Below are 14,148 nucleotides of genomic sequence, written 5' to 3' on the forward strand. Positions count from 1 at the left end.
AGAAAAGAAAACGGCTTTTAGCTCGCGCTGCTGACAAGCGTTTAACAGGGGAGTGACGTATGACATCTTCTGTCCATTCAAGAAGGGTTCTATTCACTTTGAATGCCGCGAGTTAAATGCATTCCCGCCCTTCCTTGCCCGTCGTTCCCTTCCATCTTTTCACGTTACTTTAAGTACTTTCAGGTCCCTTTCGTTGCTACTCGTCGCTCTTATTTTCTCATTTTCACGACCGTCCGCTTTCCCGGCGTGCGAGTTGGCGCGCCTCTGCATGGATCATTACGTTCCATCGAGTAACTCTTCATCCATCAACGTGACAGCTGACGGGAGATTCTCAAAGATTAGAGAAACACAATTATCGTTGATGTTTCTCCGTGTCATGAGTAGCATAATTTGTGCGAGAGTATTGTAAGAGCCTCTGTGGGCACACGTCTCTGGGTACATTAACATTAGAGCTATCAAAGTAAAGTACGAGTTGCTTCTTCAGAATATTATGTTTGGTTTAAATTGAGGTTGGATAAAGTTAGAACAAAATGCAAGTGAATAATGCTTCCTTGAATTAGGTATTTTTATAGAAACCAAAAATAGATCAACGTCAATGTTGATGGGGTTTGAACTTTTAGAGGCAGAAGATTAGGAACGATGGAAATAGCTTTCAAGTTATATTTGAGAATCAATTATAACACCATCGTATAATAGGAATCTGAGAAGAGTGATTCATAAATACATTTCGTGAAACGTTTCATGAAACGAAATTCTACAACAACTTCTATACCACACTTTCCATTGCAAAGCACACATTCGTACGGAACTAGAATTATTCATGTCCTAATCTCAGCAAGAAATTGCTTGGATGCTCCATTTCCAAGTTATTAATTTTTGACAAAACTCCTAGAATACAACTGAAATATGTCTGAGTGGGTGACTCATTCTACTGATACCACTGCGCCTGGCCAAGCTCCTGTACCACAGCAGTAGAATAAGTCTCTAAGTCAGACACACGTTACACGCATTGTAGGTGCATCTTTAACAATTAATAACATGAAATTAAAACCTGCTGTCGAAAGCCCTGTATAGTTATAATCGTTGTTCATAAAAACAGTGCAGAAATATATTATTATTTCTACAATTCTTGACTTCAAGAGCTCTTCCTGTTCTTCCAAAAGTTCTGCACATACTGTGAACGAGTTTTAACAAGTACTTGTTGGTTTGAAGCAACTCATACATCAGTTTCGTAAATGAGTCTGCTCATTCCTTAATAACCGCCAGGCTGTCTCAGCTGAGCTCATAAACAAAGCTCGGGTGACGAGATAATAACCAAAGATGTCTGTCGGTCCCGATAGAAGAAAGCATTGCTCATTCTGTCGTGAAACCTGCTAGAAGATCTAAAGACAAGTCAGAAGCTCCTACTGCTTCATAGCATAACTAAACCATTAACTGTAATGCTCTCCTGCCGTACTTATCTATTATTTTACTAATGTATTACAATGAAGGGTACTACACCCGCACAATTGTGAATAAATATTATTATCATCATTCATGTATAATCGATCGACATCTCTCACTAGGGTTTCCAACAATCATATTCCGACTAAACTCATCGAACCCCCGTCAGTCGATGCGACCTTCTCGACGCCCCAGCGTGTTCCATTTCGCGAAGGCTCAAAACACCGCCTCGAACAGCTGTTTGAAGCTTAAAGGCAAGGTCGCAGCCTTACGTCTGCGTACGCAATACCGCTCGTTCCTGCGTGCGCGAGGGTACAGCTGAGTGTGGGCAAGGGGCTACCAGCGCATGTAACAGCGTGTACGTACACGCGATCGGTGCACGTGTCACGTGCACGCTCGCGCGCGGGCCAGCGAGTGCGTGACGCCTCGAGTGCAGTGCACCTCACGGCGATGTGTATCCGCCAGTCACGCACACACCTTCGGTTTTGCGCGAGGCATCGTTTCGCGTGTGCAGCACACGAGGAGGCCTCGTTGCACGAGAGGACTCGACAGTCGATCGACCCACGTGTGCGCGCGCGCAGCACACCACGGGGGGAGAGCGTGTGCGTGGCGCACTGACACACGTTTTGCAGTCGCAGGGAGAGCCACCGTCGTGCCACCGCACATAACTATAGTTATGCAATCCACCAACTCGTATTCATGGTCAAGGCCTGCGTCCTTACCGCTAGATACGTATACGTGCACACACGGCCACGGCTGGGGCAGTGTGTTCACGCATGCGATGTAAAGGCGGGCTCCCACTGCGCCTCGACCTGCCTCGTTTTGTTTTTTTTTCTTTCTATTTCCGGGGATTGCGCGTCACCTTGATTCTGATTTCTCTGTAGGAATAATTTATGAGAGGGTGAGAGAGTATTGCAGTGAATATGATTGTTGGATGACTAACTTCCTGAGAGCCCTTCAGGAATTACTAGACATCCCCTTGATGACAGCCTTGTAGCAGATTCGTTCTTGTTCATCCAAATATAGGACCTTTTCATCCACTAAATTATCAAGGATTTTCTCTTTAAGAGTAGTATTATTACGATCTCATTTTCATTGAGTATTCAGTCTTGTATTCCACTTATAGATACATCAGATACTTTACCTATTGTCAGATTAATTAGTCTAATATACAGTTGTAATAAATACTGTTAATAGAAACATTACCGAAGAACTACTATATTATTCAACACGGTCTACGACGATTTTCACCTAAATCTTCATCATGATATTCCCAAAGTTCAAAATATTTAATAAAGAACCATTGATTATTTTCTGCTCATGGGAATTAATGATGCAAAGAAAACGATTGCTGAATTAAGCAAAGTGGAACAGACTTGTGAATAAAATAAAAAGTACGAACCCTCCTTAAGACATCCATCTCTGCCAACCGCTCCTCTCTAAATTTACATTTTACTGGCTTATCACCCCTCCCGCATATTGCAATCACCCTCTGAAATCTCGCACATTTCCCTAGTCAATTGGTTGCTGATTCTAGCAGCGGCTCAGTGCCAAACAAGTACCGATTTTAACTCCAGTATCAACCAATAGCAGCTTCGGTGCAGTTTTAATCCGATTGTTTTTGAAAAAAGGGGATGAAAGTAACATGTTATCGACATCACACGGGGGGACGAATAAAATTGGTCGTCGATGTTGGACAAGTACGCGAAACCGGATCGCCCGGAAATGCCAACTGGTGGGAGTCGAGATAAAAAATATGATTCCGTTTGATCGTTTCGAGTGAGAGGGTCGCATTTTGAAATCGAGTGCTCCAGGCTCGGAATGTTCGTTTTTGATCATTTCAGCGTTCAACATTCTATTAAGGGTCCGATAATTCGGGAGGTACTTGCAAATGGAATTCGAATGGCCATGGAGTGCAAGATAAGCGAGTGTCCCTCTCAAATAAAATCGCAGCTGGAAAACAGGAACACAGTAATACACCAGTCACCAGCGACACGACAAATCAATGTGAAGTATCGATCTAGAAATTCGCCCCTCATGAATAATTAATCGCGCTGAGTGGGAACAATAAAGTTTACCTGATACAAATTACCATCCCACTCGACCAAGATATTTCGATATCTTTTCCAGGCTTTCTCCGACTACGAAAACACGTGGTCGTTATTTTCACAAATTGCTTCATTATATACCACGCTCGGAACGGCAAATATGTAGAGCGAGACGCGATGGAAATAAAGTTCGCAAAGGGAGCGCCGACTGATCGACGATACCGCGAATAACGAAAAGCCTCAGTAGCGTGCGACGGTCAGGCGGGGAAGAAAAGGACGCGTAGAGGAAACGTGGTTTCTTTTACCTTTCCACTCGACGGTGAACGAGAGCGCGCGCGCGCGCGTGCGCGAGTCGGTGCTGGCAGGAGGCAATGCTAATGCGTGGAGGAAAACGGTAATAACGCAGAAAAGCGGGAGAGGCGGTTGCAGTGATTTAATATAACCGAGCTACAGGAAGTGAATATTATTAGCATTCGCTCACGGTGGACCCATACACGTACGATTCATCCCTCCCCCTTCCCCTTGTTCCTGTCCTCCTCGTCGTTCACGGGTGCAAGGAGGGAAACACGCTGGGACCAGTTCAAACGTGCGCGCGCGTACGTGTCGCCGCCGAGGATGTGCGCGTACGTGGCACCGCGCAAAAAACAAGTGTACAACAGGCTGGGACTACCAGCGGGTCAGCAAGAAAGGAAATAATCACTCTTCGTGTGCGTTTAACGCGTCGACGAACGCGTACGTGTGCGCGTGACGATGCACGACACGTAATATGTGTGATGTAACGTACACAAGCTGAGACCCACGTGCGATTCCGACGCGCTTATTTGTGCCTGCCGAACGAGTTTTCGTCGGTGCAACGAAATCGCTTCACGAGAACCTCCAGCCAGCCTTTTATCTCGTGAATAACGATCCCATTGCGGGAAGAGTGACTATGCTCATGAGGGTGCCCAACAGTCTGCATGAACTGCTGGTCCGCGGTTCCGTTTAAATATTGCAGTTTCTGCAGGACCAATGGTGCCAATTCCTTTGCCAGCGGGGATAAATTCAGTGACATATTTTATTCGGAGGGAGAATTAAGTCTTACTCTGCAGACGTTGGTTATTTTTATGTGGGCTAATTCCAAGGCTATGCTTTTTTTGGAAACTAATAGGAGTAGATAACAGGTGTTTCCTTGAACTTAAAAAAATTACTATTGCAATTTTTATACAAAATTTTCCACAGTAAGTGTCACAAATTTTAAGAGGCTGAGGAAATCAAGACGGAAGAATTTGCTCTTGGGTTTTTGTTTCAGAGTTACTATTTGTTGCAGAAGCGTCTAAAATTTGCGAGAGGTATGTCTGACTTGGGACTTATTCTACTGCAGGCGTGCACTAACCAGACCAGACAGCGGAATCAGTAAAATAAACACCGACTCAGGCACAGAAATGCCAGTAGAACGAATCCCGAATCAGACACAAAAAGTAAGTAGAATAAGTTCCGAGCCAGACACAGTTTTTCTCAATAATCAATAACTCGAAAACGAAACCTGAAATGCAATTTCGTCTATCTTTATTTTCGTCTACTTTTAATGAGTAGAATTGCACCTAAAAATTTCTGACACATGCTATCGAATATATCGTATGTAGAATGCTTAAAGAAGTTACATAAATGTTCTCAGACTTTTTAAGACTTATTTACTCCAAAACATGGTGGAGATAAATAACCCACCTTAAGGTTTTAAAGGTATAGCCAATAGGTTTACAGTGAAACGACTGATGGAAATTTCCTTGAAGATTCTAGATATCAAAATTCTGCCTGTCAGCAAGTTGGCTGCAATAAATTAGCACAGAAATGTGTGAATTTTAGTTTATAGACCAGCGAGTCGATGCGCGCTGCACAAGTGAACGTGAGCTGCCGCTGGTACCAGGAAGTCGGAATGTACAAGTTCGATCAGATACACTTGAAACGACCGATCTTAATCAATTTCCCTTAATTTTACCGTTGCATGACCACTACATTCTATACAGTAGGCAGTTCAATGGCGCTGCACTATGTACCGACACCAGCTTGATTCTCCCTCCTCCCCTAAGGAGATCTGTAGTGCCACTTGCACCGCCATTAGCATCGCCACCGTGTGGTTAAGTCTCGTACGTCACGGGGAACTACCGTTCCAGATACGAATCAATTTCAAACGTTCGATAATCTTTGATATTTACGCAACCCCTCCTCCATCGAGCCCGATCTGAAAGCAATTACATTACTCTTACATAATAGTCGCGCTTTTAGTATCGCTACACAGAACTTCCTCTCTCGCAGCCCTGTGATATAATAAACGCGAGGTGCATATTTCGCGCGCTATTTTTCTCTCCGGAGCGACACGACCGCCGGCAACTTTCTCGCGGGCGAATCCTCCGAGTTAATCTACTCGAAACGCAATATTACAGAGACTGTTTATGCGCGCTGTCGGGGAAGATTGAGCGCAGCGTTAAACAAAGCAGCAGAATGGATCACGGTTTCCGGGCAGGCGGGCCCTGCGCGAGGAAATTGCCGCGGCAGCGCGAAGGCAACGCAGAAAATTCTCTTTTCAATTACGAGTCCGCGAACACCTACGCTCGACTATTATTACCGCGCGCGGGTTATCTCGTTAAAATGTACCCGGAAGGTCAATCGTTTCACAACAACGCAACGAGCCTGTGTGCAGAGGCACCGTGGTCTACGCTCGTGCGCACTCTACACGTGCCCGTTTGCCCGCTGCGTGCGCGTCGATCGCGCAGGGCGCATCGCGTATACCCCCGTGCGCCGTGATTTCATTTTATTCGACGCGTATGCAGCGAAAAAGAAAGGAAGAGGAAAGGTGCGATGGAAACGGCCCGTGCGCGCCAGTGTTGGTAATCCTGACAGGCACACGCACACGAGCGCACGCGCGCGCACTGGTAGCATCACTTCACTGATGATATACCCTACCGAGAGTTCATTGCTCTTGAGGTGCAACGAGCAGCGACGGGGATTCGAACGACCGTTCGAGCGAGAGGAGACGATGGAGGGAGAGGCGAACTGGCATTGCCGCGATCTAAAGAAAGACAGGCGTATAAACGGAGACGCGCGGAAGACGAAAGCGAACGAGCAAGGGGAGCGGGCAAACGAAACCGACTGGCAAGAAGAAGACGCACTCGAGGAGCATTGAAAAGTCGAAGGAGGAGCGAGGAAGACGGATCGCGGAGTATTTACCACACGCCTCGGCGACTCTTAATAATTCACACACGATTCCCAAGGCGCCGCTACGAGCGAAGTCGACCGCTCTCGATGTCTTCGTTTTCTGCGAGCACCTTTGCAAGGAACTAGATCTAGGGGAAACTGAGTACTTCGTCCAGGGTCCAAAGGGAACACCATTTTCTTCTTAATGTTATAAAGGGTGTTAAGGGTCGCGTTTTGAGTGAACCCTGTTTTGGAATATCGGTTAGAAATGTTACAAACCACTAGGAAAATAGTTTCCACAATAATCAGGAAGTATTTAATTTCAAACTTGAGACTCTGCTAACGGTGATACAAAAATTGAGGTACTATTCATATTCTAAGGAGAAATCTCCTAGAAGCTACTGCTCCTAAAGCTATGCATGGGACTTCTTGTGGGACACGAATAAAGGTCCATTTATGCAACCGACGAGCCGAACACGAGTCGGGCAAATATTATACATATTAGCTAAAAATCACAAATGCACAATTACAAATGATAAAACACTATCAATACGTGTTTCGTCAGTGTAATCGTTCAACTCGACTCATCAATTCCATAAACGGACCTTAATACTCTCCATTTCTCACTATCTCACCGAAAATGTGGAACTGGGTACTCCGAAAATTCTGATTCTCCTAAAACTTCATAACTGTACACTTCACCTCAATAAAAAAATCAAGTAATTTTTCCTCAAGCTCCCCTACAAAATTCTAAAATTAAAAAAAGAAGAAATGTCTGTATTACCAAAGTTTTGCAAGACACCGTGTAACATCCGTCAAGTCGATCGGAGATTCCCCAGATTCCCCTAAACAAGCAACGATTATCCTATCTAGGACCACCGCGGGGTACGTGAATCGAAAGCACAATGCTGCGACGAAAAATCGGGAAATATTGGACGTGGTTGCGCGTCGAGCGTACCGAGCCCGAGCTTGTACCGGACACGTACCGGGTGCAATGTACCTGGATGAGTCACACGGTAACAGCGCACACATTCGCGTACGCACATGCGTCTACGCGGCGCGATTCGCGTTCGTGTGCGCGCGTCTGTCGTCTCTTTCTGACGCGAGCCAGACGAGGAAACGAGAGAGGCGCACGGTGGCCAGGGCTTGGTGCGAACAGAGAAGGGGCGATAAGGTAGCGAGCGAGATGGGAGATAAAAATCCAATCATTTCGACCGGTTTTGCATCGTGCCGACGAGGATAATGGAATACCGCATCACTTTTTGCCGGTGCACGGAATATTTCCTCGCGTTAATATCCGCGCGTTTTGCCCTGGCTCCTCGCTCTGTGCCCGCACCAGGTACGTGCCCGATCGCGGCGCAGGCTGCGATCGTGGCGTCCTCTGCGTACCTAGCGCCGGCGCAGTTAGCGATTCCTCGATTTTACGGAAACCCTGAGCGAGATGTTCCCTTTCCTTTTATTCTGTAATTATACTGTGAAGAAACTAATCGACTTTATCACACGGCGCAGTGGGATAACTAGTAGATACCGATCTGGGTAATCAACTTTGTTTCCCTGGTGCACGTTGTTGGCCACCCTATCGCGGTAAAGCGATACGAGATGATATTACTCTTCTCACATAGGGTAAATAATAGGACGATGGTCGCTCATGACCGCATGGCAGTTAAATAATTACACAACGGTTGATAATTATATAGGGAAATGAAGTAACGCGGGTACCATTTATAGCGCGAATGTAAACAGAAGTATCGGCTGGGACGATGTTTGCGGGCAATTTATACGAGCACTATAATTTCGTTAACCATTGACGGTAATTCGATAATCTGATACCTAAATGAATAAATTAACGAGCAAATGAGATTCTCAGCGTCGAGTTGCGCTTATCGAATGACAATATACAGGACGATCGGTTTCAAGAACTGGTTTGTCTATAACGCCGCGGGAATTGAAGGATATTTACAATTGAACGCGAATAGAAGATTAAATTCGTATAAGTAGGGCAACTGAATCAGTTTATACGTATATCTTTAGACGTATCTGTGGGTGATAACTTCGGAGTAATTCAATTAGGAGCGAATACATTGATTCTTCTTGCCACTCTCGTTTCACGTATTTTTAGCGAAACCCACTTTTCTTTGTAGCGACGTGACCAAGCGTGAAATAATATATCAAGCTCGAATTCTTGCAAGGGTAATAAATTTGAAAGCCGTCCCCGTTTTGCTTTCTTTGGCTAAGAAACTGGAATATCAAAACAGACCAGCGGCTGCGACACCGATAAACGTTAAAAATCCAGAAATGTATCGAAAAGGTGAACGCCATACGAAGACAAGGAACGTGTATCTGGTCGCATGAATATTAATAAAGCGTGTTAACTCGACCCATGGTTTTGCAGTGCTTACCTATACCTACTACACTCGGAAGTAGTCAGTAATTATTTAAAACGCATGACCGCGGTAAACGATCCCTTTAAATAAACCCAAGTTTATTTAAATAATTACTCCCTCGTTGGAATACTGAATATTTATACCATCAGCTTTGTGATGTGTAAATGTTGTTAAATTCTGGGACAAACAATTACTCAACAAAGAAGGAAGATATAATACACATGGACCTGGAAAATACTTATTTTGGAATAATCTAAATTCTGTCTACTGAATTTTACTACTGAAGAGTGAAGTTATTAGCGAAATTATTACACCTTCTCTTTCTATTCTGCTAGATAGGTTTTTCTCAAGTAGGCAAACCCTCAAATTCCAGAAAAAATTGTCGCATTTTTCAAAATAAATTGAAGTTCAAAAGATATTTAATATATTCCAAAACCAACTAATTATCGAAATGAATGTTACATCGAAATACCAGTCCCTAATAAAAAATTCAAACCTCGTACCACAATTTTCCGAGATTTGTAAACCCGTAAAATAATTTATATGCAAATATTCTATCCATGTAATTTACATCGGGATTCTAGTAGCACAGAGTCTTAAGATAGACTTTTAATTGAACAATGTTTAAGTATCGGGTAAGTATCTCAGGGAGGATGATGGTAGAAGGAAGGTTGAAAAAGAAGGCGGTCAACGCAGTACATTAAGCGACTTTTAAAACGGGGTTGCGTAATCCTTCGGATTTAGTTTACTTTCGTCGGTGTCGATGCCACGCACGTAGCGTGACCGTGGCACTGAACCAGCGGCACGAACTTTCTCGTGGCCTTCGTTCCAGGAAGACGATTTACGTGACACGAGCAGGACGCCAATGATTGCGAACGGTCATCGCCGCTGGTTCCACGTTCCAACGACTACGCCTATCCTTTCGTCAAATTGCCGTGAATTACGCGCACCTCGGAACGAAATTGCATACACGTACGTTTCGAATCATACCGAACCCTATTATTTCTGAAGGTGTTTTCGAAAAACTCAATTGTTCACGACATGTTGGTGAAAGGCTTACGTAATAAAATAAATACAGTAGAACTGGTTTCAAACATGGGCGTGGTTGACAATATGAGTTGTATTATTTCGAGTTTTTGGAGACCACGTTCTGAATTGTTCTGGTAAACTTTGTATTGATTTTGACAGAAATAACTATGGTCTGTATAGTACACTTCTTTTATCAATTTAGAGTCTACTTTCTGCTCTTTATTGATCCGGTACTTAATCGATCTTTTTACAAAGGATTCATTAATGTCGTTTATAACTATTAGTTTAATACTTTAAATCGAACTTCTTGCGAGTATTAATCGAGAAATGGTAACAATGTAGACTACTTTTTACCTCTATAATAAAGTAGAACAATGCTCGTTATCCTTTCTAAGGAAAGTTAGAAGAAGAAACGCGAAGCGATTAAAGAATTCATGATTACCTACTTTACTAGCGAATTACAAAACAATAACCAGAACTAAGAGATAAGACTTTTTGTAATTCACCGCTGACTTTCTTCCTCCGATCGCCACGTTACACGGTTTGATTCAGGTAATTAAGGTCGATCCTTTCAGTATCCAAGAAGCAGAACACAGAGAGAAGAAAAATCCAAGGAAAGGATCGTCATTAATACTGCTCATCCTGGTTGTTCGACCTCGAGTGCACTAATAAACGTTTGGTAATGAGTCATTACTAATGACATTTGACTTTTCCGAGGCGAAATTCGAAATACCTCCCTTCTCGGTCAGAGAGACTTTGGAATGAAAAAGGACCGCAGGGGCTGCGATGATTAAGTGAATTCCCGACTTTCATAAGAGAACGAAAGTTCATTGTTCAGGATAGAGAGAGGGTGAGACGGCCAAGTTTCTTGGAAAGTTTAAGGGCGAAAACTCGGGAAGCTTCGACGAACGAATTACGTAGATATATAGGTATAACGTAGATAGATTCCAGGAAATAAGCCAGATTTCCACGTCACAGCTTCAAACTACAGACAAATTGATGGAGCTTTTTTTACAATTGGACTTCTAGAGAAAATTTTTTTAGTACGAAGATTCTCGACAATAACACTAGAAGAGCTTCCCAAGAAACGAAATTTCTCGCAACTCGGCTGAGATGACATCGAGCACTGCGTATATTAATGTGCCCCTCGAGGGGCGCTCATAGTCTCGAATAGAATCAAGCGCGCCAGACCTTGACCGCTTCGAGATTGAAATTCAAAGTTGGATTTTCGGCAGTTGCCATCAGATCGACGCCACGAACCTTTTAGACGAATGCATAATTTAAACGGCGACCTCCACCGTGGACACGGATACTCGACGGAAAAATCCTCTGTGTACCAGGGGAAACAGGGAGGACCTGAGTGTTCGAGAAACGTTGCTCTCGTTAGGAGTCTAACAAGTGATATGACTGACATTTGTGCATTGACGTGCAATGCTGGAGAAACAGGTTTCATCAATCTTTTCGCATATTTCATAAAAATTAGGTGAAGCAACTAAAACTCTGAAAACCATAATATACACATATACCTCTGTGAGTATCGTGAGGGTCACTGGTGACATATGCATTACATTAAAGAAGCTTCCTTGAGACACTCGTAATAAATGTTCAAAATTTATCCTTAAGCTACTTTAATACAGGTAAATTTCGGAAAAATTACTCAGTAGTCAGTGTCTGAATGTCAGAACACTGAGTTAGAAATATTCAGAAGAATCTTCATACTTTTCTACATAAAACCTTATAAAATAAACTCCTGTACGAGTTCTAAAGTTAAATTACACAAGAACTAGAAAGGGTGAAAAACACAGACGACAAAATTCCTCACGAAATAGATTAACTGCAGTATTAAAGTATATCTGTTTTAAGCTATCTCTTGTAACCCAGAGCTGCCCAATTTTCCCAGCGCAAATAAGATAACAGATCGGCAGGGAGCAGATACGAAGATGAAACGCGTCGCAAACGTGCGCTCTCGGTTCGAGTGAAATGTCAGCCGCTCTCTTTGCAAATAGGGAGAGGAGAGTTGGGGGTTAGATGCTGGATTCACAGCGCGGACGTAAGAAACCAGTTCTTGATCCGATATTTCCTCCAGACAATGGCGACGGGGAAAGAAAACTCAATCGAAAGAGAAATCGGTAGGCCGAAGGTAGCCGACGCGACGCGGGCTCGTATTGTGCGATTGTGCAGTGATATCGGCGATAGCGTTCCGCGCAAGACGAATTGCGAGCATTGCGAAACGCCCGACGACCTTTCCAATTTGTATCGTAACCTTTGCGAGTGCGCGCCGTTCTTTGTCCCCCTCGCGAGACGTCTAGAGACGCGAATAAACGCGGATGCGAATTTAAATTGCAAAACGGGAGACGATATCATTAGAACAATTGGAACTTTTGAGTTTCAGCGGCTGCAACGAGGCCTTCCGAGATCCCTCTCCCTAAGAAGTTGAGAAGAGGATTCCCTAGGTAGGGGAGGTCACCTATCGTAATTTTTTCTTGCGAAGAAAGTTGAACAATTTATCAGGATTATTATGCCAGTGAATATGGTACAATGATATACAGGGTGATGAGTTTAACTGGAAACCCTCTAATGAGCGTTGACAGCAGTTACAATGCTAACAGCAATTATAATGAATGCTGCCAACACTCAGAGGGTTTCCAGTTAAACTGATCATCCTCTAGATGTATGAGAGATAGTTAGATGTCCTCATGTTAATGAAATACCATGCAAATTTGTAAAGTAGATTACATTTGAGGTCGAATATTTTGAAAAGTAGTAGTTATAACTAAAAGATTGATATTGCAATATTGTGTACGTTTTACTGACAAATTCAGTCATCCCGAACGAAATAGGTTTCCAACTTCTAAGGCTGCCAGGCGTTTTCACCCCCTAAACGAGGACAACGGTGAATAAAAGAAGCACGTGCCAAAATATTCTTGGCTACTCTACAAGCCTGCATAGTTTCATAAAGATCGAGCTGAACGATCTATCATGAAACCGACTACGAATATCCCAAACACCACCCGCCCACTCGATTCACTTTCAACAACATCTAAATTACTCCCCCCTTCAAGCCACAGCCATCAACCATGAAATCGAATCACTCAATTACACCTCTCCTCGTGCGGTAATGAAGTAGCCAGGTGCGCGTAGCTTTTTACCCTAGTTCGCTTTCATAACAGCGCAAGAAAACGTAACAACGGACGCGGAAACGTTGCGACACTCCACGTAACGATGTTTCCTGCGCGCATACGCGTAAAAACTTGCCTACCGATCGAAGAAAAAAAAAAAAAAACAATCGAACTCCATGAAAACAGAGTTCGAGGTACGAGAGAAATCGTCGACAAAATCGAACGGAGAAAAAGAGACTAAACACAGTAAACCGTGAGTCCCGTGACGAATGGGACTCGGGGTCGTAAAAAAATCGATCGGCAAAAAAAAAAATAAACAAAATGAAACAAACCTTGCTTAATGACGATGCCGGAGGGCACTTGGACTATCGGTAGGGCGGCGTTGGGGGGGTTCACGGGGATGCTCCCGGGTGTTCCTGGCGGCGGCGAGGCGCTGGCGCTGCCCACGGATCCTGGGTCGCTGAAGCCTTGGGTGCTGTTCTCCTCTGGCCCGTCGAAGAAGCTCAGATTGAACTCACTACCGGCGTCGAACGACACTTCCGGCGTAAGGGTGTCTGGCGCCGGGGCGCTACCCAGACCCGCGCTCAGCGACTGATCGATTTTGAAAACGTCCATTGTACGGGGAGGAAACTGATGCCAGCGATGGTGCACCTATGCCAACTGCGGCCACCATTCGCGTGCACTCCGCCCGTTACTCGAATCGATCTGCGTCTCGATCTTCCCGCGGTCGCGGTCTCATCGCTACTGACACCGTCGAGGTCGAGGGTTGCTCTTTTGTTTACAGTGTTTTCGTTCCAGCAAGGGAGTCCTTGGGCGGGGGTAATCTCGAGGTATCGACTATGTCGAAACTGGTGATGGCTCCTTTGTTTACAGTGTCTTCCTAGGTAGCTATCCCCTGACGACACTGCTACCAGTGTTTTTACGAGTTTCTGGGAGAATCCCTCGGATGGGGAG

The 14,148-nt window shown here is 44.3% G+C and overlaps 1 protein-coding gene across 2 annotated transcripts in view; it reads right to left on the reverse strand.

Moving 5' to 3' along the window:
- Window positions 1–13,944, reverse strand: part of Eip78c (Ecdysone-induced protein 78C) — an 87,956-nt gene extending 74,012 nt beyond the window's left edge. For both annotated transcript variants that reach the window (XM_076374734.1, XM_076374733.1), the window contains exon 1: window positions 13,527–13,944. In XM_076374734.1, coding sequence (XP_076230849.1) covers window positions 13,527–13,809 — 283 coding nt within the window. In that variant the 5' untranslated portion in view covers window positions 13,810–13,944. The remainder of the gene's footprint in view (window positions 1–13,526) is intronic.
- Window positions 13,945–14,148: the final 204 nt, after the last annotated feature.

The sequence above is a fragment of the Calliopsis andreniformis genome, chromosome 3 (genome assembly GCF_051401765.1).
Source record: "Calliopsis andreniformis isolate RMS-2024a chromosome 3, iyCalAndr_principal, whole genome shotgun sequence".
NCBI classification, from domain to species: domain Eukaryota; kingdom Metazoa; phylum Arthropoda; class Insecta; order Hymenoptera; family Andrenidae; genus Calliopsis; species Calliopsis andreniformis.